This window comes from Chaetodon trifascialis, chromosome 20, assembly GCF_039877785.1.
Source record: "Chaetodon trifascialis isolate fChaTrf1 chromosome 20, fChaTrf1.hap1, whole genome shotgun sequence".
NCBI lineage: Eukaryota > Metazoa > Chordata > Actinopteri > Chaetodontiformes > Chaetodontidae > Chaetodon > Chaetodon trifascialis.
Window position 1 is genome coordinate 8,923,168 of NC_092075.1, and position 22,663 is coordinate 8,945,830.

The 22,663-nt window shown below is 39.3% G+C and overlaps 1 protein-coding gene across 1 annotated transcript in view; it reads left to right on the plus strand.

Annotated features, from left to right (window-relative positions):
* Positions 1-13,313, plus strand: part of LOC139349209 (astrotactin-2-like) — a 262,594-nt gene extending 249,281 nt beyond the window's left edge. The window contains exons 21-23 of the mRNA XM_070989796.1: positions 7,407-7,507; positions 8,183-8,366; positions 11,450-13,313. Coding sequence (XP_070845897.1) covers positions 7,407-7,507; positions 8,183-8,366; positions 11,450-11,687 — 523 coding nt within the window. The 3' untranslated portion in view covers positions 11,688-13,313. The remainder of the gene's footprint in view (positions 1-7,406; positions 7,508-8,182; positions 8,367-11,449) is intronic.
* The last annotated feature ends 9,350 nt before the right edge of the window (positions 13,314-22,663 follow it).

Here is a 22,663-nt window from a genome sequence, read left to right on the forward strand (position 1 = left end):
AGAAAATCTTGTCACATGGAAAGAAATGGAAAAGAATTCCATGTATGTTTTTAATGAATGGGGTACATGTGAGGTCACAGTGACCTTGAACTTTGACCTTTTACCACCAAGCTCTAATAAGTTTGTCCTAGAGGTCAAGTGAATATTGGTGCCAAGTTTGAAGAAATTCCCTTGAGGCGTTCCTGAAATATTGCATTTAAGAGATCAGGACGGATGGACAGCCCAAAAACATAGATGGATAGAGATAAACAAGTAAAGGAAATACAAAGATCTTACCCTTATAAAGTCTGATTCTGAAGTCTGAAGTCAGAGGAGCTTTAATCACCTCAGATGAAAATACAACAGAGAGTCCTCACCACATTCAGGCTAATGAGTGACCTAAATGAAAGTTTATTAATTTTGGTCAAACACTTACAGAGCAGGAATACAGGTACAGTAAGAGGAGGAAGCTACATCACATGCATAGCAAGGTCTTTATGTTGTGGTTTATGTGGGTGGTTATGAGTGATTTCACCAGAGGGAAGGTAATGGATGGATGAATGCAGCAATAAGCTATGTATTATTAATGTCTCCCAACGACACAGCCATAACAATAAAATATAGGACATGTGTTTTTTTGTACTGGTCTAACATTAACATTAAAGTATGTGGTCACTGGTTGTCAGTTTCACATAAAAGGTAACACCTGGGGAAGCCGATTGGTCCATGTTTGGAAAGATTTCCCTGTCTGTGATGCAACATTTCACACCTGTTCAGAATTAAGCATTCAAACAAGCAAATGAAGATGATAAAATTAATCCAATAAAAGAGCCAGGAAGCAGTCATTGATGAAATTTCTAGAGGCTGATGGCCATATCAGCCACACAGTTACCATCAATTTAGCTAAACATTCACAATTTTGAGTTTCCTAAAAGTTTTGACAGTGGATGAAGAATAGTGGGAGAATAACTATTAGTTTAATCTGTAGAAGTCAGGCTTCCACTAACAAAAACCTGCAACAAGAGCCTAATTTCCAACTTTGTAGCAGTGTTATCTTTGTTTAGGCATTCTCCACAGTGTTATTTTCTCTGATAAGAGCAGAATTTACGTCGGAATTACGTCTGAGGGCACATCTGTTTGCAGCCAACTCCACTTGTCTTAATCAAGAGCCTGATAAGACCTTTACTGGTATTGGCGTTACAGTTGATCATTACCAAGGCTGCTATGGCCCTCATGTTCCCCTCCAAACTAAAATGCTGTTTGCTCTATGAAAAGTTACAGACACATTTCAGAGGGGATGACCCTGCTGCCTCCACAGCTAATAAGAGCACCAAACTCCATTTAGTTTAAAAAGCCAATAGCTGCTGTAATAAAAGCTGCTGTAATATTTTAGGCGTCCATTAGATTGATCTTGTGCTCATTCCTGTTTTTAATGATAGTTAAACAGGCAGACCCTGGATCTTCCTGAACTGTCTCAGTTCCAGCTGCCCTGCATCCTCCTGATTGCTCCTCAGCTGCTTCTAATTGCTCCACACTCTAGAGTCTCAAGACACTTAGGCTACGTTTACACGTAGCAGGGTATGTTGGAAAACGGATATTTTAGCCCCTCTGTTTTCAAAAATAACATCGTGCACACAACATCGTTTTCAAAAATGTTGTCGTTTACATGAACCCGGATAAATACGCCGTTGAGCGCATCCTATGCCAAACCTATGGGCGCGAGTGTAAACATAGGTCGCTCACATGACGTTAAGTATTTTCTGTCGCATGTGATGTTTCGGAACCTAAAATGCTGTTTAAACCTGTTTACGTGCCAACACATAACTGGCGTTTTCAGAAATCTCCACTTTGGCCGGAGTTTTTAAAAATGATCGTTTTCTGTGAAAAAAAACTCTGTTTGTGTGTAAACGAGAGGCCAAAACACATGAAAACATATGCGTTTTCCATTAGTGTGAACGTAGACTTAGGCTACATTTATACGTAGCAGGGTACTTTGGAAAACGGATATTTTGGCCCCTCCGTTTTCAAAAATAACATTGTGCACTCAACATCGTTTTCAAAAATAACGTTAAGTATTTTCAATCGCATGTTGTGACGTTTCGGAACCTAAAACGCTGTTTAATCCTGTTTACACGCCAACACATAACCGGCATTTTCAGAAATCTCCACTTTGGCCGGAGTTTTTAAAAATGATCGTTTTCCGTGAAAAAAACTCAGTTTGCATGTAAACGAGAGGCCAAACCGCATGAAAACATATGCGTTTTCCCTAAGTGTAAACGTATCCCTAGTTTGTCTGAATTCCTGACTTCATGCTTTATTTTATTTTTTTACCTCCCGCATCTTTTTCCTCTCTGTCATTTGTATGCCATCAGCATTTTACCAATCAAGATTCAACCATATCCTTGCTGTCTTCTGTGTTCTTTAATATTAGTGTTAATCAGTCTCAAGCCAAGACACATATCAGTCTTTCAGTAGTGTACCAGCAAACTGTTTTCCTCATTCTAAACTCTAGGAATGATTGAAAACATGATTGCACAAATGTATCCATGTGCACATAATACTTTTTTAAGGTGGTAGTGAGGGTGAGGTTGTACTGTACTTATTCAACAAATCCTCATGACAAATGAAGACCTTGACTGCATATATACGGCACTTTCTAAAGTATTTTCCCTCTCTGTTTAAAAAGATTAACAGTTTAAAAGGATTAACTCTGTCCACACAAGTTGCGTTTTACAAAATCTATATCTAAATACACACAGAAACACAAAAAATTTGTCCAAAACACTCAAACAAGCATGCACGAATGATCGAAACACTTTGGACACAAGAGTTTTGATAAACCTGTACTTGAAAATGCATTGTAAAAAATCTGTTTTAGTGTCCTAAAATGCCATTTACATCTTAATGAGAGGCCCAAATACAGAGGGAAATGCTCATTTTGTAAAATATCTGCATACGTGAGGTCAAGGCTGAGATCAGTTGACTGTGTTGCTGGTCCTCAGCAAGAACCAGATCAGGGATGTTGTGGTTGCTTTATATTGTACATCTCAAGCACCAGGTGATCAGGATGCCTGCAGATGACCACTTTCTGAACTTGTTGCCCCGTCACTGTGGAAAAAACTACGTTTACTTTAAGGTTAGAGAATGGTTGTGGCCATGACAATTTAATAATGGTTAAAGGGTCAGTTCTGTTTTAATGTGCCAGTATTTTGACTTATCAAGCTCCAAGGTTTTTGCTGCTACTCAAATGCAATTGAAGTGATGGAACTTTGTGATATACCCATACCAGAGACCCGTAAGCTTGGAGAACTTCAAACCAGTCCTTGACTGAAAGAAAACAAAGGGGATCAGCACCAAAAAAGGGCTGAGCTAACATAAAATTACTTACTTCTGCCTCTTACTTTGAATTCATTCGCATGTATTTTAGTGTACGCATCTGATGTTTGTATGAAAGTGATGAAGTATATTAGCTCCAAAATCTAAATAGAAATGTTTTGGGCCAGTCGAATCCTTAGTTGAATGTAAGCCAGTAGCCATAACACTAACACTTGGTGCATATCATTTGTTTTTTTAGTGGCTTTATGTGATTGAAAAGGGCAGTCATGACCTCACATTCTGTACCGGTTCAACCAACACAATGATCTCACCTTGATTTTGTCAAATGCCATTCAAAGTGTTGTTACAGTGATTGTCACTCACACAATATCTCAGTTTCCAGAAATATCTGGTGCATACATTCAAAACTCTTGAATGACTTTTAATACGCTTGGATTATGAGTCTGACTGATCTGCAAGTGAGATCATTCAGAGCTGAGATAACTCTACTAATTTGCAATGAAAGGCAAAGCAATTTTATTTAGGGATGTTGCACCAGTGTAATGCCACTTAGATCTGAGGATTTCAAAGTCATGAGATACTGTAAGCTGCCATAAATTCTTCAGGCAGTGAGAAACGATTCTATGTGGGCTTGATTGATTTGTGGACTGGCTCAACTGATGTGTGCCCAAAGGCTGACGTCATGGAAAAGGCATCCCCTACTGCCCTGGCTTCTCTCAGCATGCCAAAAATACTGCCCTAATTGATCCTCTCTCACTCGCACTTTCTCTCATTCCCCCTCTCTCGCTCTGTCTCCGAGCTTTCTGTCTTGTCATCTCTTGTTCACCCGTCTCTCCGCTGTCTCATTAAATTAGAGGACAATGGTTACTTTAATGGCAACATTGTTAATTTACACAAACATTAATCTGCCATTTGTCCACTTCATTGTTTGCTGAGCTTTCAAAACTATGGCACACGGACAAAACCAAGCCTCTTCCAAAGGAGCCATGTGCAGCCAGACAGCCTTGGAATAGATGTGAGAGAGAGGAATTAGAGAGAGGAATAGACAGAGCTGAGCTATATGCAAGCAATGTAGATAGAAAAATAGAGAGACAAAGGAAAGTGTATCTGTGTGTGTGGGTGGGTGGGCGGCCGGGGTGGTTGTGTGTGTCTTGCCAATTCTGTTACTTGATGTTTTGACATTCTCATGGCAGGCCAGACCGTGGCTGGTTCCTTTGTTCTCCCAGGCGATCTTTATCATCACTGAGTGCCTTTTACTGAGCTCAGACACCACACTCTGTCCATCAAGTTCCCCTTTACCGCTACTATCTCTATGAATGAGATCCCAACAGTGTGAAGGACCCCTTGCCAGGGTTCCTTTGCCTGACTGTGATAAAAACGATGCACAGTTGCTCATACATTTTCAGTAAAATGTCCAATTTCCTTGCACATGCTGTCCCTCTTTTTCCCAAATAAAATGCAGATCTACCAAAGTTGACTCTCAGAGAGGCTGAATCTCCTGGCAGAAAGAGCTTTATTACAGTACATAACAATCTTGTAATTGCTGTAGGGGCTGTGTAAGGAGAAACAGTACCTGTCATTGATGCCAACCATTTAAACAGCCTAAAACAGCAATAAAAGGCTGGCATGCTCACATCCTGGGTCCCAAACAAAACTTTTAACAAATTGCCTTGATAAAACTCCCGCCTCGTCGTCCTCCTGCTCCCCTCCCCTCTCCTACCTCATTGTATCCATCTGCACGTTATGTGGCCACATAATTTAAACAGTGTGACTGTTACATGCCGGCATTGTTTTGCTGGGCAGAGGAGCCAGTGAGGCCCGTGCGTCTTTTGTGAGGTTCTTGGGGAATACCGCATCCACCCTGCTGAATAACAAGACCAGACAAACTATGTGAGCAATGTCCAAACAGGTCATGTTACAAACAAAACAATCATTTGACAGCATTGGGACGGCTCTCAAAAGACATTACATGAAAAAAGGCAAATGGGTTTCGGAAGAAAAGCAACTTTTGTAAAAACAATAATATCCTAATTTCTTTATTTTCATGTATTTCTAACAATGTTTAGCATTGGAATGCCATCTCAGTTGTTCATTTTGTCTCACTGTGTTTTGTGGTTTCCTTTTTGTCATTCTGTTGTTTTTACAGTGGTAACTCTGTGGAAATACTGCTGAAAGCTTACAGTTTTTCATAACTAGTTACAAACATTTCTCAATACTAAATTCACTTTTTCAAAACTTCCCCTGCAGTAAGAAAAACAGAACATGTGGACCAAGGGATTTTCTTTTCACTCAAAAAACAACCTTCATTAGAATTGTGCAGTATTTATAGCGTACTTCACTTATCTGTTGCAATTAAAATACAGCCAGAACCAGGAGTAATAGGCTTTTGGAAGGACAACACTGTTTGCATTGTGCAGCCAGCCACCTACTCATCATAGACCATGCACACCTGCACAGCTGTTTTCAGATATGCTGATCAGGTTGAAGTTGGTTGGAGGTCACCAGACTACATACAGGGATGTTAATGGTGTCCTGCCCTAACAGCTGAAACAAATCTGATAGGGTAGTCCGAGAGATGCCAATCAACACAGTCTGTACTTACCCACACAGTCCTGAGAGGAGGTCTAATTTTTGTATGGATGCTGTTAGGCAAATTTTGTAAGTGTTGGACAGAGCCAGGCTAGCTGGTTTGTGGTAAGCTAAGCTAACTGGCTGCTCGCTGTTGCTTGATATTGACTGTGCAGACACAAGAGTGGCATCAATCCTCCCACTAAGTTTTCACCAAAAAGAGAATAAGTGTATTGAATGACATGTTGAACTGAAGGCCTATGCCAGTACACTACAGGTTGCTGTCAATCCACCTAGTCTAATCTCATCACGTAGCCAAATCTAGGCTTTTCACTGCAGACATTTTGAAATGTCATGGTAGGGAATGCACAGGCGTTTCACTACAGATGGTTCTGTAAAGACAGAGCGACAGTTAGCCAACATGCATAACTCCAGGAACCTGAAAACAAAGCAGCTAAATGGAATTCAGCCATTATTAATTAGATCCTTCACCTGTGCTTTGCCGACCAACACATGTCAAAACGTCTTTCCCTGAAAAAAGCCTGTACAGCTGCTTGTATCTTAAAATAGAGAAAGCGGTTAGCAAGAAGACACAATTTATATAGCAAACATCAAAGCTAACGTTACTCCTATACAGTTTTTTAATGCATGTTTGTTTTTAAGTCGTATGTAATTCAGACCAGTCAAGAACAAGTGAAAGCAGCTTGTGTGTTTTCTTTGGTGTGGTTTTTGTGGTTGCCATGGCCACAAGGAGAACAGCAAGTTAAAAGTTCAACCATCATCAAGACGGCAATGGCAGATACGTTCATGAGAGCGACAGCCGCCCTCTCTCTCTCTCTCTCCTTACCACTGCAAGGATATTGATGTCTCAATCTGTGCCACCCTTGATCCTTTTTTAAATTCAGTATGACCAGTTCCTCCTTGTGCTTCTTCTTATTCAGAAGTACACAGATTGGCATTTTGAAAAGGACATGTAAAGGTCATTTGTTTTCTATTCCGAGCTGTGTGGCCCTACATTACTAGAGATGCGTTACATTTTCCCAGTGTTGTCTCATCTCCTATTGCAAAGTCTTGAACTGCTGGCTGTTGTATCTTATCAGGGTACCGAGTGGTCCGGAAGTCTGTCCTGGAACCCAAAAAATTCTGATGTTTGACATTTTCAGAGAGGAACTTTTGTCCTTATGGAGTGCTTGGAGTCAAGCCAGATGGCCCTTTACTCCTCTCTCCTCTGCCATTATGGTCCTGGCTGCACTCATTTTCAGATATAATTAAATCCCATAAACCTTGGCTCCATCACAAGACATTTTCTGAAAAAGTATGTGATGTCAGTGCATGGTTATGTATTATCAAATATAATCTCTTCTAGCAAATCACCATCTCATCAAGTACATTACCCTGCAAATCTATAAGAATTATATTATTTACATTATTTTGTAACCAGATAAGCAAGATGCTGTTGCTAAAGGTTGGGATGTCAGTCCAAATAATGAACATGCTTCTGTTGCTTTTTTTGTCACTTTCAGGTTCACTCTCCATGCAGTGGATAGCCGAGGCAGCCACTCCGAGTCAAGCTTTGTCTCAGTACGGACATCTTGTCCAATGGTGGATGACAGCCGAGCTGAAGGTACTCTCACCTTTGATTTTTTTCCTGCTGTCCCTTCTTGTACCTCTTTTACTTGCATCTTTTTGCGCATCTCTTACATCCCTTCACATAATCGCAATTTACCTAAATGGCTACGCATCCAGAGTATTCATCCATCACTACCGTTTCTACCCCTTTTAAACACAAGCATGTACATTTTTCATGTAACTCTAAATGATTTTTCCAATTATGCAAAAATCTAAATACACCAGTCACCGTTTAGCTTACAGGTTTTATCAAAAATCCCAAAAGTTGGGACAAAACATGACAGGAAGGAGGTCAGGATTCACATACTTTTCTCTTTGATCACAGCTCTTAATGACTTTCACAATGTGCACATGCTTGATTACAGTTTCTGGTTATTAAAACAAGCTGTGCGAAAATGTAAAGGGGCACTCCACCAATTTCACATGTCAAATTCAATTTCTGAATTTCCGGAGTTTGCCAGGCAGCGAAAGACTGCATTGAGTTGCATCATGGGAAGTGTAGGATCTGGTGTATTTGAAGCTTGACTTGTATTTAGGGATTTTAAAAAAAAGCCTCATCTTCACCTTCTGTCTCTCACAATTCCCTCACTCAAACTCCTCACTCGTGTTAAATCCCTTCTTCCCCCTTGCCATCTCCATGTCTCTTCCTCTGTCTCTTGCCTCCTCACAGAGATCGCAGACAAGGTGTACAACTTGTATAATGGCTACACCAGTGGCAAGGAACAGCAGATGGCCTACAACACGCTGATGGAGATCCCTCCTCCGCTGCTATACAGAGTCCAGCACCACTACAATTCCCACTATGAGAAGTTTGGAGACTTTGTCTGGCGTAGCGAGGATGAGCTTGGCCCCAGGTGAGAAGATAGAAGCAGTTTTCTCGCCTTAAAGATACTTCACATACTTCCAATTGTTGTATAAGGGTTTTTATGTTTAACAGTTATTTTCTTGCCTAGCAGTGCCCTCATTTTTTTCCCAGTCTGCCGCTATTTATCCAAGTGTCCTTGTCATCTTGTTTGATGACGTTGTTTCGGATCAATTACAGTCATCTTGAGGTTTCTTACATAAGCTAAAGCTGTCTGAAATGGTGCTGCCAGATTCAGACCATTAAGCCATTTCTCATGGCATTGTCTGCACCCCCCTCTAAGGAACACCATTGCACAATGCCCCCCCCCATCATTTTTCTCCCCGTTTCCAAAGTGCTTCTACTGGAAGCAAGTGGGCAAAGGCACCGTGAAACCTCTGGGGTTACAGCCGCTCCTCGCATTACCATGGTGATGCCAAAACAGAGTTTGACAGCCAAGCCAAACACTAAATCTGATAGTCAGCTAACACTAACTCAACTTCCAACTCCATTTCCTCTTCTCTCTCATAAAAAAAAAGTTACTCCGTGTCCACAACACGCCACCCCGACATCCCCTCGCCCATGACCCTCTTAACAGGGACACCCCCATTGATAGTTTGCCGTGTGAGCAGACGCAGAGACGTTACGACAGCGCGGAGACAAACGGAAGCTCCCTGACAAGCAAAACTGCACGGGAGGAAGTATAAACACTGCTTTAAAAAAAAAAAAAAGTATAGAATAAAAATATTCGTGTATGCGAGTCTGACAATGCACTGATGATAGCAACACGAGAATTTCAGTTACAGCACAATGTTTTGGTTTGTCCACCCCCACTGCCTGGAAGCACTCCTTTCAAGCCATAAATAATATAATAATTGTGGAATAACTTTGGTCTGTAAGAAGATTATGTTTGTCTGTGATTGGTGAAGGGGGGTGGGAGGCACGGGTTGGCCATTGGGACTTAATATGGGGACTAGGGTGGTCAGATGGTGTGTTTGTGTGTGGGCAGCTGTGTATGTGTGTGTGTGTGTGTGTGTGTGTGTGTGTGTGTGTGTGTGTGTGTGTGTGTGTGTGTGTGTGTGTGTGTGTGTGTAGGGGGGGTGGATAAGCGAGCACGGATTATTTACTGCCTGAAGTTGGCAGGGTTGAGCCTCGTTGGGGTAATTTACAAGCAGGCTCTATTGGTGGTGCCTTTTAAAGGGTAACAGAATGGCCAAGTGAAACGTAAGCACAGTCAGCACTCCCCCAGGAGCCGAGAATCCCAGCAGCCCCCAAATGTCCACCGGCATTGTTACAGCCGAACACTAGCTCCTTTCATAATTGTATTGTTCTCTGGACATGGTGTGATACATGATTACTGCTTTTTCTTTGTCTGTAAACACAACTATTATCTTGTGCTGCAGTGTACTTTTTCTATTTCCACACATCAGTCTCGTTGATTTGATGTGTTTCAGTTCTGGGCTGCTTTCTCTTGAAGCTGCGTTTCTGTCGTAATCAATTACTTCGGATTCAGTTGCTTAAATCACATGAAGCCAAATATTTGACTGAGCAGTTCCCTGAGTTGCCACATGCAAGTTATGCGGAAATAATATTTTAAGTGTCTTTTTTTTTTTTTGCTTTTGGTCTTTTCTTTGTTTGTCATCATCAATGACATTTAATGTGTTTAATTTATTCCTCGCTAATGTGCTTGCAAGACTCCCTTGATTATGTGTTTGGTATTCTGTTGTTTCAGACGTAAGAATTTAAGGGAAATGAGAAAATGCCCCCCCCCCCCCTTTTTCAGCAAATAAGTGAAAAGGATGTCTGTACTCCTTGCTTAACTAAAGACAGATGTTGATGCTCAGCAGACACTGCTTTTCAAAACAAATGGAATTTTGCCCTTCTCCGCGTGTGTTTTCCTCATTTTAGTATCCATATGAGCTGTGCAACCTTGAGTGCTTGTGCTGTTGGACTATTCTGTAGGTGCATTTCTGTTCTGCAAGCACGGAATGTGTGTGTGTGTTGTGAGGCATCTTTTCTAAATTAAAGGTGACCTGACATATGGCTCCTTCATGTCGTAAACAGCAGCTCCAGACTCTGGACCGAGAGACAAAATTCTTAGTTTCACTTATTCTAGACAGCTGCCTCTGGTGTAGTGTTCAGCAGAATCAGTGTCCGAGAATTCGAAAGGCAATTTCTTGAGGTGGTTTTGACCCAGACTGGCAGCCCCATCAGAGCGACAGGAGAGACACAGTTGCAGTTCTTTGAAATCTGGTAACATTTAATGCTGCACTTTCGTGCAGACACAAGGCCGGTGGAGGTGGAAATAAAGGCACAGTGCCATCGTTTTCTTTTTTCTTTTAAATGTATTTGTTGACTTTGTGCACCAAGTGAACCCCCTTGCACTGAGGCGGGTGGAGTGGTGCACCTGAGGTTTTGTTTATGCAGATCAGGTGCCACGGTGAATTTTAAGGTTCCCTCTTTAGTATGATTTTTTTTTTTCTTGATCCATCCATTCCAAACCGAAAAAGCAATTTTTGTCACTTTTTTGGCAGCAGCACACACTAAGTGCTGGTGTGTGTGTGTGTGTTTGTTCCATCTCTTCCATCACCTTTATAATTCAATGTGTAATGTAAATGAACGGTATCATCTCATGCATATTGAATGTGCATTACATTCAGTCATTAATGCGAAGGCAGATCACACTTGATCCATAACTTTCACCAGTATTTTCATTCAGTCTGTAGGCTGTATGAAGGACTTGCTTTGGAGTTCTTGAAATCCCTGCAGACATTCATCAACAGACTAACATATGTCATCAATCTGCTGTGTCTAATTTTAAGGATGTGCTGTGTCCAGTAACATGGGTCCAAAAGAGTGTACCTTAAATTAATCACTGCATGAGTCATCTTGCTTGAAGCCTTTTTGAGATTGCACAAGGATTCTGCTTGTCTCTTTGGTCACCAGAACTGCCAAAATGATTTCATGTGGGCTTATGCCCCAAATTTGTGCTTTCATTTGAACTTTTAATCTGTTTTTGCATCTGCACGTCTCAATTCTGGATATCAACCTAAACTTAAAAGAGATTAATACAATTGTATTTGTATCCTTCAATAGAAAAGCCAACCTTATTCTACATAGGGTGGAGAAGATTAGCCACTACTGCCGGTCCCTCCTGCGCAGTAGCCACATCCAGAGCCGCACCGACACCATGGCGTATGTCTACTGCCGGAGTGAAGAGGGCCGACCTCCCAGTAGCACGTGGCACGGCTCTTTACATGAAAGTCGCACCACCTGCATGGAAAAGCTCATTTCTGTACAGCGTAACACATACAGCAACACCAAACTCCGATGAGACAGGGGTTTGGAGACGGGCGTTGCTTTTTTTCCCCCTGCAAAATGACATCAGTGATTGATGTACCTCGTCACCCACTCTGCAGCAGGTGTCTCTCAAGTGACCGGTGGCTTTTGAAAACCAGGAGAGCCTAAAAAACCTCAGAATTCACTGGACATTGTGTTAAAGCTACCGAAAAACATATTTTTGTGTGGCCTACTTTTATTAGAAGAGAGAAGATGGGGGGAAAAAAACTGGAGCAAACATATTTCTCAACTGCAAAATGCCAGTGATTGCACATATCAACAAGAAACTGCAGTGTGAACATGTAAAATATCATTCAGCCAAGAGAAAAACTGGTTGGCTTAAATACTTTGAATGTAATATTGTAGTTCCTTTTCGGTGCTTTAAAGCTTACCTGGAACACTTTCAAGAGAGAAAAAAAGGAAAAAATCAATAGCATAACGTATTTGCCTTTACTACCTTCATTTCAAAGGAGATACCGAAATGTGTTAAAGCCATTTGAAAATCACTTTCTTGTTTTGGAATTCAATTTAATTAAAGAATTCAAACTTTGCTTCATGACTTTAAAATCAGTAAGTGAGAAACTATGTAGTTAGTCTTGTATTCCATTTGGTAGATTCAAGTTGAAATAGAACAGCTTTGTGTGGTTTGACGAACAGGCCGCTACCAGCCTGTTGAAATTATGCAAAGACAGAGTGGGTGGCATTCAAACATCATATTCATTCATGTACTTGAAAGATTTCACAGCTGAAATGTGGAAATCCTTTTATCATCATCTCTCATTTAATACTACAGTATCCAAAATAAATACTATTGAAAATTAACTAATTTCAAGGACATTTTCTCAGACTAGAAATGGACCCTCACATGGTTGATTATGCACCCGATGCAAAAACATACAATAATTTAGCCACACTGAAGTCTTTAAAGTAAATGCTTTACTTTTTACTTTTTGGGGTTTTTATATGTGACAATAGTGCTGATACTGAAGAAAATAAGAAATCAGATGCTATAGCTAGATTTAATGACATGCGCTTGCAGAAATGATGGCAGGATAATATTGAGGAACATTTTCAGGTGTCCAAAAAGTTTGTGCTTAACCAACAGTTAACATGTGAGGGACTGTCCACTGAATTGTGCCGAATCAGCGATTTTAGAGATCTCCTGTGGTCCTCTTATTTTTCAGTCCAATGTCATATCTTTAAAGCCATGGATATTGTTTCAATGAAGATAAACAATGCCTTTTTTTCAATACTTTCATCCCATGTTATGAATTGTAATAATAAATTATTATATTGTAAATTTTAAATTGTAAAAAAGAAATATGTATTATTATGTGGCTTTGATTGTCTTTTTCTGAAGAATGTGAAATATTAAAAATGTATATAAAATTAGAAGACTTTTCTTTCATCCCTACTGTGGAATAACTTAATTTAAAAATGAACCTTGAACAGCTGTGAAGCATTTATTCGAACCTATTTTAACATTACAAGTGGCATGCATTTACCAAGATTTCCTGTGAAGCCTTCCCAGTTTTCATGAATATTATTAGTTATTTTCCACCTGGTAGTTATTTTCTTGTCCAGACAGCAAAAGTTGCTCATTCAACATTGAGTCTGGTCAGAGAAGTTGCTGCATGAGGTTGAAGAGTAAATTTTAAGCCAAAGTTTTTACAGCGGTCACAGTTTATATGTGGAAAAAATGCCATTGAATCAAACATTGTGTTAGAGCAATGTTTTCAAAATGGAAATCAAATCAAATTGAATAAATTATTCTCTCATTATGCCTTCTGACAACCATTTGGGGGGGCTTTATTTTCAATAAAGCACTTATTCATTGTGATCCATGTGGTTTGTTGGTTTTAGGTGGATAAAAGAAAACTAAATCATTTTTGTGTAATGGGGAAAACATTCAAGAGTCACTTTTGGGGAAAATGGTAAAGATGTTGGAGAGTAAAGCCGCCGCCCTAAAAAAATGTTATATCATCTTTCACCATCCTGAAGAGAAGGAGGTAAGTTATTATCTTTTAGTTGAGTGTGCTTAGTTAAAAAAAGAATGAACCCCAAATGCAATTAAGCAGATGGTAGTTTGAAGCAGTGCCATTATCCATTATCTAAATGGTTACTTACGGTTACTTTAAATGCCTAACATTAGCATTAGGCTACTGATTAGCATGTCTGCTGTTGAAATGTTATCTAATTTCTCACCAAACTGGCATCAACAAACACCAGACTTCCACTTACAAAAGCAAGTAATGGAAGGTTGAACTTCTGTGCAATTTGGTGGAAACTGATGCATTTGCAAGGTTAGCTTGAAAATCTCAAACTTACCTCAGTTAGCTGTACCATTATGTTTTACCTTAGCTGGCTGTGGTCAAATGCTGGGAGTTAATAATGATAAGTTTAAAGAATTTTAAGTGGCAATACTGTATTGTGGATATTTGCTTAAAATATTCTTGTTTACCCTCGATGAGAAAATGCCCTTTTCACCCACTGGCTGCAGTGAAAGCTCTACTCTGTCAGTCACTGAGTCAACTCTGTTGTAATTTCTGAGGCGATGATTGTCAGTATTTTTGAATGTGATTTTTGTTATTACGGCACCAAGACAACAGTACAAGAGCAAACACATAGACAGATGTTAAGTCAATCCAACCTTGTAATCTGCCAAGGTTAGATTTCCACGGTTCACTGAATTAGTGCAAAATCTTTTTTGCATTAACTAACATTTTTCTTTTCTTCTTAACTTATCTTAAAATCTGTATTTACCTTATGGTCTTTTTAATGTTGCTCCCTCTTCTGCAATGCAACACAAAAACAAATTGCCTTTCAGCAGTTCAAAGACAACTTCAACAAATACAGAGTAAGTATTGTTGAGATATTGTATTTCACTCATTGTTTAACTTGATATTATATTTCACTTATGGTTTTATTTTATATTCCAAGGAACATTACCCATTTTGTTGGGAAGTATTTTGTACATTTTAATTGGACCTACTTTGATTTACTTGTTGGAAATGTTTATGAGTCGGCTAATTTCATTTCCCTAAATGAAAAGAAAACCTTTCTCGAACCGTATTTACATGTTGAGAACATTATCATGTTACACAAATGTTGTGTGAAAAAGAATACATCATTAAAAAGTCGGTTTCTTGTAGTTAATTAGTGTAACATTGTTTCAATACAACAAAATCGACTAAAACTCCATCAAAGAGTGATTCAAGTAGGTCTTTTCAACACAATAACACTCACACTGCCTGCACAACTGTCACAGCATCTTAGTTAATATCCCATTTGATACTCTGTTACTTGATACTCCCAAACTTCCATGTTTAATCTCGACTGCTCGTCATGTGGTGTGTTTACGTCATATCACAAGAAACTGAGGAATGGGATGTTGTTGCCACAGTTTGAAAGTGTTAACACATGTTGGAACACCCACATCCAAAACCAATTGTGTTCATGACTTCAAAATCAATAAATTCTCAACATATTTTTCACTTTTCACAAATGTTAAAACATTTGTTCATCAAACATCAAAACAAATGGCCCAGTAACTGAAATGTGTGATTGTTGTGATACTACAATGTTAACCTTCTGTGGTAATGCTGTTGATGATTGGTGGAAAATACTAAAACTTGCAAAATCTAACCACATGTCATTCTTTCTATATACTGGTCCCTTTTCTGCATTTTGTCGACCTTGGTTTTGCATGTTATGTCTACTTTCCCCACAAATAAAATGTTTAAAATACTGCATATACTTCCCCATTTTGTTCCAGGCTGAAATATCTCAACATCTACAGTACTGGATAGATGATGAACCAAGGTGATGAACCTTGCTCTATCCTTGCCTTTCAAGGATGCCCTTTTCATACCAAATCATGATACTATCACCTGTTACCAATTAACCTGATTACCTGTGGAATGTTCCAAACAGGTGTTTTTGGAGCATTCCACATCTTTCCCAGCTTTTTGTTGCTCTTGTAAGCATATATTTGCAAAAATTAATGAAGTTGATGAGGTAAAACTTTAAATGTATTGTCTTTGTACTGTTTTCATTTTAGCATATGTCAAAAAGGATTGGTATATCATCACATTCTATTTTAATTAAGTTTTACACAGCATCCCAATTTTTTTGGCTTGCGCATGCAATGTTTCCATCAGTCTCAACTTTTTAGTTTAGTACTAATCAGAAAGTGATAACATGCTACATTAAGATGGTAAACGTAGTAAACACTGCCTGCTAAAATTTGCACTGTCATTGTGAGGATGTTAGCACACTGTGATTAGCATTTACATAGCACAGTTGTGCTTCAGTACCACCTCATGGAGGTGCTAGCATGGCTGCATGGTTTATTTAGAATTCTTAATCCTGCTAAAAACGTCTGGTACAAGTCATGCATAATCAGAAAATTGCACGTAGGTATGTCTCATTGCTCACAAACGACTGCGCTAAGAGCTTTTGGGTTTGAGTTTAACATTGTTGACATAGCAGCGCAAGCCATCGACACGAGCATGTGGCGGCATAGAGAAGAATGTGGTGTTGACTTCAGAGATCTGCCTTGTTAAGAGCACAAACTTCATCTGCGATGCTGTTGATCAGCTGGTGTGGTGCACATGTGTCCTGCCTCAACTGACACAGACCTCAGTGGAGGAAAGCCCCCGGGGTGAAAACCACCACATAGAAGTTGCACAATATTTGGATGAGAATTAGTGAGAACTGAGTGAAATAAAATGGTGAAATGAGACTCGGATGAAAATAACTGTAATCAGATTTAAACTTTGCAATTGTAGAATGCAGTTCATTGCTGTTGTTTCCCAGGTTTTGCCCAATTTAACACATGATTCAGCTGAAAAATATTTACATTGAGCTGGAAAGGAGGGGAAATCAGTCACTGAACTAACAGACAGCTATCCCCTATGAATTACTCTAATTTATATCATTAACTGAAGGTGGCTATGCCTCTCTGCATGTGAGCTGCTGGGAAGCATTTTCTTTTTCCATCTCCCTCAACAAACTGCTCCTTTAAGCTCAGATCCAGTTTCTTTCCAGTCATGCAACATTAACTGCACTTTAAAAATCAGTAGCTTGATGTTCATTCTCACAAATTAGGCCATTAACGTCATTGGTGTGCCAGGAACAGCACTCACATTTTGATGCCAATGTATCAATGGAGGCTTAAAGAATGAGTTCCTCTTTTATAGCAACCTCAGCCCTTTTTTTGTTTTGAAAAGGATCACAATGGATCTTTGGTACCTCGGAGGACTTCCAGAAGAGTTGGACACATTTTTTGCAGGATGTTTTCAGCAATGGTGATTAAAACATTTTTCAAGGAACTGACCACACTCCTCCAACTTATGTTCACTTTAACCAGTGTTTTATTTCTACACAATAAATGACAGCAAAATGAACATGATACTCATTTTTATGACTCTTCCTTATGAAAATATAGTACACATCAGACATGTTTTGCCATGTACCAGAGCACCAAAAATATATATAATTGCAACTGTGAAAACAGAGAGAAACATCAACTGAAACATAAAAGTCCAATCTGTTGTATATGTGCCTGAAAAAGTGCATACTGTGTAAGAACCAAAAAGAGAGGAGGCCATCAGAGGGAGGGAGGGACTACTGAGTCTGATGGCTACCTTTACAGTGTTGGTGAAATTCTCAGCAAACACAAAGGCATTGGGATAAGACTCAACAATATACAGTATGGAGTGAGAAAAAAAAAAAAAAAGAAAGAAAGCTGTTGGTTGGTGCCAGTCGGTCGATTCAGATAAATTTGAAATGAACTTCTCAATGCGTAACAAAGATCAGTCAAGTTTGATTACGAGGATCAATTTCAACTCCTAAGACCCAGAAATGACCATTGTGATTTTATTCATCTTGACAACAAATAAATAATTTATGACTCAATGGATAAATTCATGGTTTAGACAACTGACAACAGTGCTTGTACTAAGCCATTATGAACAAATAAATGCTGACAGCGAGTGGTGTGGTAAAGCATCACAGGTCTTTTTTTTTTTTTTTTTTTTTTTTTTCTGTCTTGCAGGTGATACTTTGACACAATGCACAACATATTCACGGTTCATCTCTTTGTATAATAGTTATGATAAAAATCAATCCAAGAGCTACTCCCAGACAGTTAGTACATGGTTTGCAAATACAATCATCATATAATATTATTTACATCTTAAAATATATTTGTTGAGCAATCGGGTACGAAACACCGCAGTAATACCACTAGATATCCATATAATATGTAAATACACTTTTTTTTGTACTTCCCACTTAGAAAAAAGGACAATTCACCTTTTTTATTTATTGAGGGATTAGGAAACAGATATAAGTGGACCATTCTATAACCAGAGGCCTGTGAGAGGTACTTCATGTGTTACAATACACAAAGAAAATGTCTTACAACAAGATGGCACATCAGTATTTTTCTCCACAGTGATCTGAGCAAAAATGTTAGGGCTTCAGATACTCTTTCTTCCACTTCCCACTGCTTTGTAATGAGTTTGACACTACAAAGTTTCTGCCATTTTTAGACAAGCAATGCAACAACCAGGTGTTAAATTAGAAACAAAGGCGCTACTGTTGGTGGAAAATGTGGAGAGGTATCAAAGCCTGTCAAAAACGACTGCTATACAAATCATATTATGTGATAAGCATAGGCTTTAGGTGAGGAGAGCTGTGTTCCTTCAGCCTAACTTCAAAAGGCTCCGTAAGCTGGGCAAACATCCTCTCTCATTTTCACAGGGCCGGTTTGACCCTGGCAGCCCTGCGCAGGCATACCTGACAGTGACAGATGAGGCAGTGTGTCGAGGAGTGGGGAGGTGGAGGTAGGAGGGGTGGGGGGTGGGGGGGGAGTCCCAGAGAGGGATGGCCGCCACCCCCAGGAGAAACTCTGACTCATTGGCCTCGGCTTGTTGCCAGTCAGCGCTGGCCACCCCTGGCCCAGGGGCAGCCTCTGTGAGTACACATTTTCACACCTGGACAAATAGCGAGACAGGCCAGGAAAAGCAGCCCACCCATCCCTACCTCTCTCCTGCCCACCTTCTACTTTTACCCCGTCCAAGAACACTCTATCTGGGGCACCATCGGCTGCCTTCTGACCTCCACGCCTTCTTTTCCTTCATTTTTGATCCCTCTTTTTGCCACTTGCCCATTTTCTCCTGCCCTCAGCTGGCTGTGTCCATATATTCTGTGTGCCTTACGCTGGTCTCTCAAAACATTACTTGCTGTATTATGGATTTATGCACTTGACCGATATATACTTGGTTCTCTTTTCACGACTCCTTGTACATATGACTAATGTGTGCATTTTTAAAAAATAAGCTGAGAAAGAAAAAAAAAATTACATTCTGGTTTAAAGGGGAAAAATAATATACAATGCACTCAGTAACATTTGAACATGTGGTGAATCCTCATTGGATGCGAGCAGTGTCCACCTACATTTAATGACCAATGAGACGAGTTCTTGTGTGGTCGTGGGATTGGAGCGTACTGTGTGTCTGATCAACGCTTTACAGCCCTGATGACAACAGAGCATGATGACAGAGACAAAATGACAGCTTTGACTCACAACCGCTAATGTTTTTGTTTATAAGAACAATGTAAAAAATAACTTACATGGACATTAAATATAACTTAAAAAAGTATAACACTCTCAATAAATAGTTCTACTATTTACACCATTGTTATGAGACGCAAAAATGTCACTAAAATACCAAAAATATAGAAGCAGCAAACATTACAGGCATGAGGTACAGCAAGGGATCCTGTGGTGACTACAGTAGAGAGGTGATGTCCTCATCCAATGCGTAATCTTATACTTCCTTCCATGAATATCTTTGTTAGCTATGGCTTATGGGTACCTTCTCCAATATTAAGAGTATGATTTTTTTTTTTTCAAGTTGACGTACAGTCACATTCGGTAGCCTTTCTGCTAGATCAGCTGTTTTGGTATTCGTACATTGACGATACAAGTAATTGCTGAGGAGGATATTTCTAAGTTAGTCTAAGTATGTGGAAACAACGACAGGTTACGTTTATAGAATGAAGGGAAGGATCCAATGACAGATTTCGGATTCATCCATTCAAACAGGCTAGAATGGCTTTCCAGTGACCTCAATGGCAGATGATGAACCATAGTACTGCATGTCGTTGGCATAGTGTAGTGATTGCAGGTCAGTCTCTCCCCACTGGTAACAGTTCTATGTAAAGCAGCAGTATCTGGAGTACTAATATTACATATAATTTGATAATATCAACATAATACAAGTCTTTTTTTTCTTTCTTTTTTTTAACCAGGACTATATATTTTTTCATACAAAGTGTTAAATGCAGTCTTTGAAGGTGATGTAGCCTTTACAACATCCTTACAAAGTTTCATATATCATAAAAGTTACAAAGTCTCTCAAGAGTCCCTTTTTAATGGGAATTCCTTCATTTAAGCTTTTCCTTCCCCTTTGACATCTCTTGGTTTCCCTGCCAAAATTTACACCTTAACCTAAGATGATGTTTTACACAAACACAAGGGTAAAACCTTGAGTGTGTGACAATATATCCCAAACATAATGTCTTGATGCGTATCGTATTTTGGGGGGATTTGGGTCCTGCATGGACGATGGATGGATGGATGGATGGATATATGGTTCATAGTGACAATACCTCTCTACATCATTAAAAACAACAAATGCAAAGTCAGTTTAGGTTGGAGAGGAATATCTACGGCCAGATACAAATGAAAAACGAAAGACAGGAAAGCTAATAGCAACACAGGGAGTCAAAACGACTGAATATCATACAGTTTGTTTCAGATCACCATTCTGACGATAGCAGCTTCTAAACATTTTTGAAAGATATATACTTTTTCTTCTTACATGGAAACTAAAAAGTGCAGTAACTGAGGTCAATAATACAAACACTGATTAAATATGACATTTGTAAGAATGAAATACATGAAAATTAAAACAAAAAAAAAACTAAAAACATTTTTCAACGCTCCTGTCCATCAAGAACATATAGTAATATTTACATGATATTTCTGATTTTTTTTTTCTTTGTATTTGGTGGAAAATAATACCTTCTCACTTTCTCTGCATGTTGTGGTAATGTCTTAGTTCTTCACTAACATTGGTTTTAAAATGACTTGAAACTGGTCTTACTTTGCCACTTGTACAGCTTGCTGTGTACGATTTATGAGAATGATCTGGAATGCTTATAGCAGCCTAATATGAGTCAGAGGGACTGTGCCATTGGCCCAAATGAAATGAAAAGGCATAATCATGCTGACTGTAACCACAACTATGGTCGCAGCCAAACAAGAGCAGCGAAATTTGGACCAATATGCCAAGCAGCCTTCATTATTAAACGTGCATGAGAAAATAAAAAAAAAACAAAAAAACTACTGTATATGTGTCTGGAATGAAGAGTAACAAAATACAAAGCTATTGTAGCAGCCATATGATCTACAGAAGCTAATTGGTGGGGACAGACACCCAAGTTCACAATACTGAAAAGTGCTGATCAGAACAACCAAGTGCACTTTTTACTGCAGAAGCAAACGTGACATTTAAATTAATTACTCAAACATGAGACCTGGCAGAGAATCTTAGGGACCTTTGATCATATTGTGACTGCAAACGCTGTGTTGACATATACATCCAAATGTATTTTTCATGTACAACGATGTTGCCTGCAGAGCTTCAGTTTAGAGTCCAATACTACTCGGAGGGGAAAGAATAAGAAATGTGTGCGTCCCTTTGTGTGTGTCAGATGTGGTCTCCTTCCATCTATGCCCATTCTCACTAAGAGCCATGGCCTATATCCAGCCCTTTATTTCTGTAATCTTTTGTGACTGTGCTATGCAGAACTGTGCGATCAAAAAAAGCCACAGACTCCTGACAAGCATTGACGACATTCTGGACAGGGCTGGGATAATTTTATTTTCAGTTTAAACACTTTGAATCAGTGCTTGAGATAACAAAGTTCTTATCAAGCGCCATGGAAGGAGTTCAAACTGAAACTGAAATCACCCCAACCCGAAGTGAGGTGTTATTGATGACATTCTTTAAGTCGTGGTCAATGTATGTATTATTTTTCTTGGGCAGTTAGGCTAAACTGGAATGAAAAGTGAGGTTCTGGGGTGTTTTTTAAGGTTCTTAGTGCATTTCATACGTGGTGCTGTCAACATGTATTCTCTGCAAGTTTTATGGACTAACATGCAAGCGTGAATGAATGCTATAAAGAGGTACTGTAAGCAGCAAGGCAGACAAAGCTGTCTCACCCTATTAGATATTGTGATGTGGAGATGGCAAGTAGCAGCAAACACAGTAGCAGAAGCCATGCTAAAAATGTTTTAATTATGCATTCAGGATTTTGCTCTAAGTATAAAATTGCCTTACGAAATTGTCTGTGGTTGGTCAACGATTAGCTGACATTTTCATGTGTGTGTGTTTGTGCATTTTATTTTGGCTTCTGTGTTGAATCTGTGGCTTGAAAATTAACAATATGGCTGTCTCATTCCCACCAAGCTAAGAATAACCTCTCTAGCCTCTGATGTGCCTATGAAGAAACACACTTTACTGAAAAGGACATAGAGATACAGAACGTCTGACCAGTTTGAAACCAGGAATGATGTAAGCACAAACTTCTAGCCCCTCCAAAAAAGGTGTTTAACATGCCTTCAAAGTGTCTGAGGATTATTTTTAACACTTGTCTTGATTTCCTTCATATTTGCAAAACACAGAGCCAACATCATCACAATCCCCCACTTGCACATTTTGATTTACCTTTGGTTCAATCATGTGATTGTAGAGCAAGGTCACTAAAATAGACACTGAAGCCAGCACAAAACTGAACAAAAGGCATGCTACCTAGGCTTGGTTATGTTTTTGTTTAGGTTTTTTTTGTTCATTTGTTTTCTTATTCTTTCCAAAAAAAAAAAGTTTGTTTTAT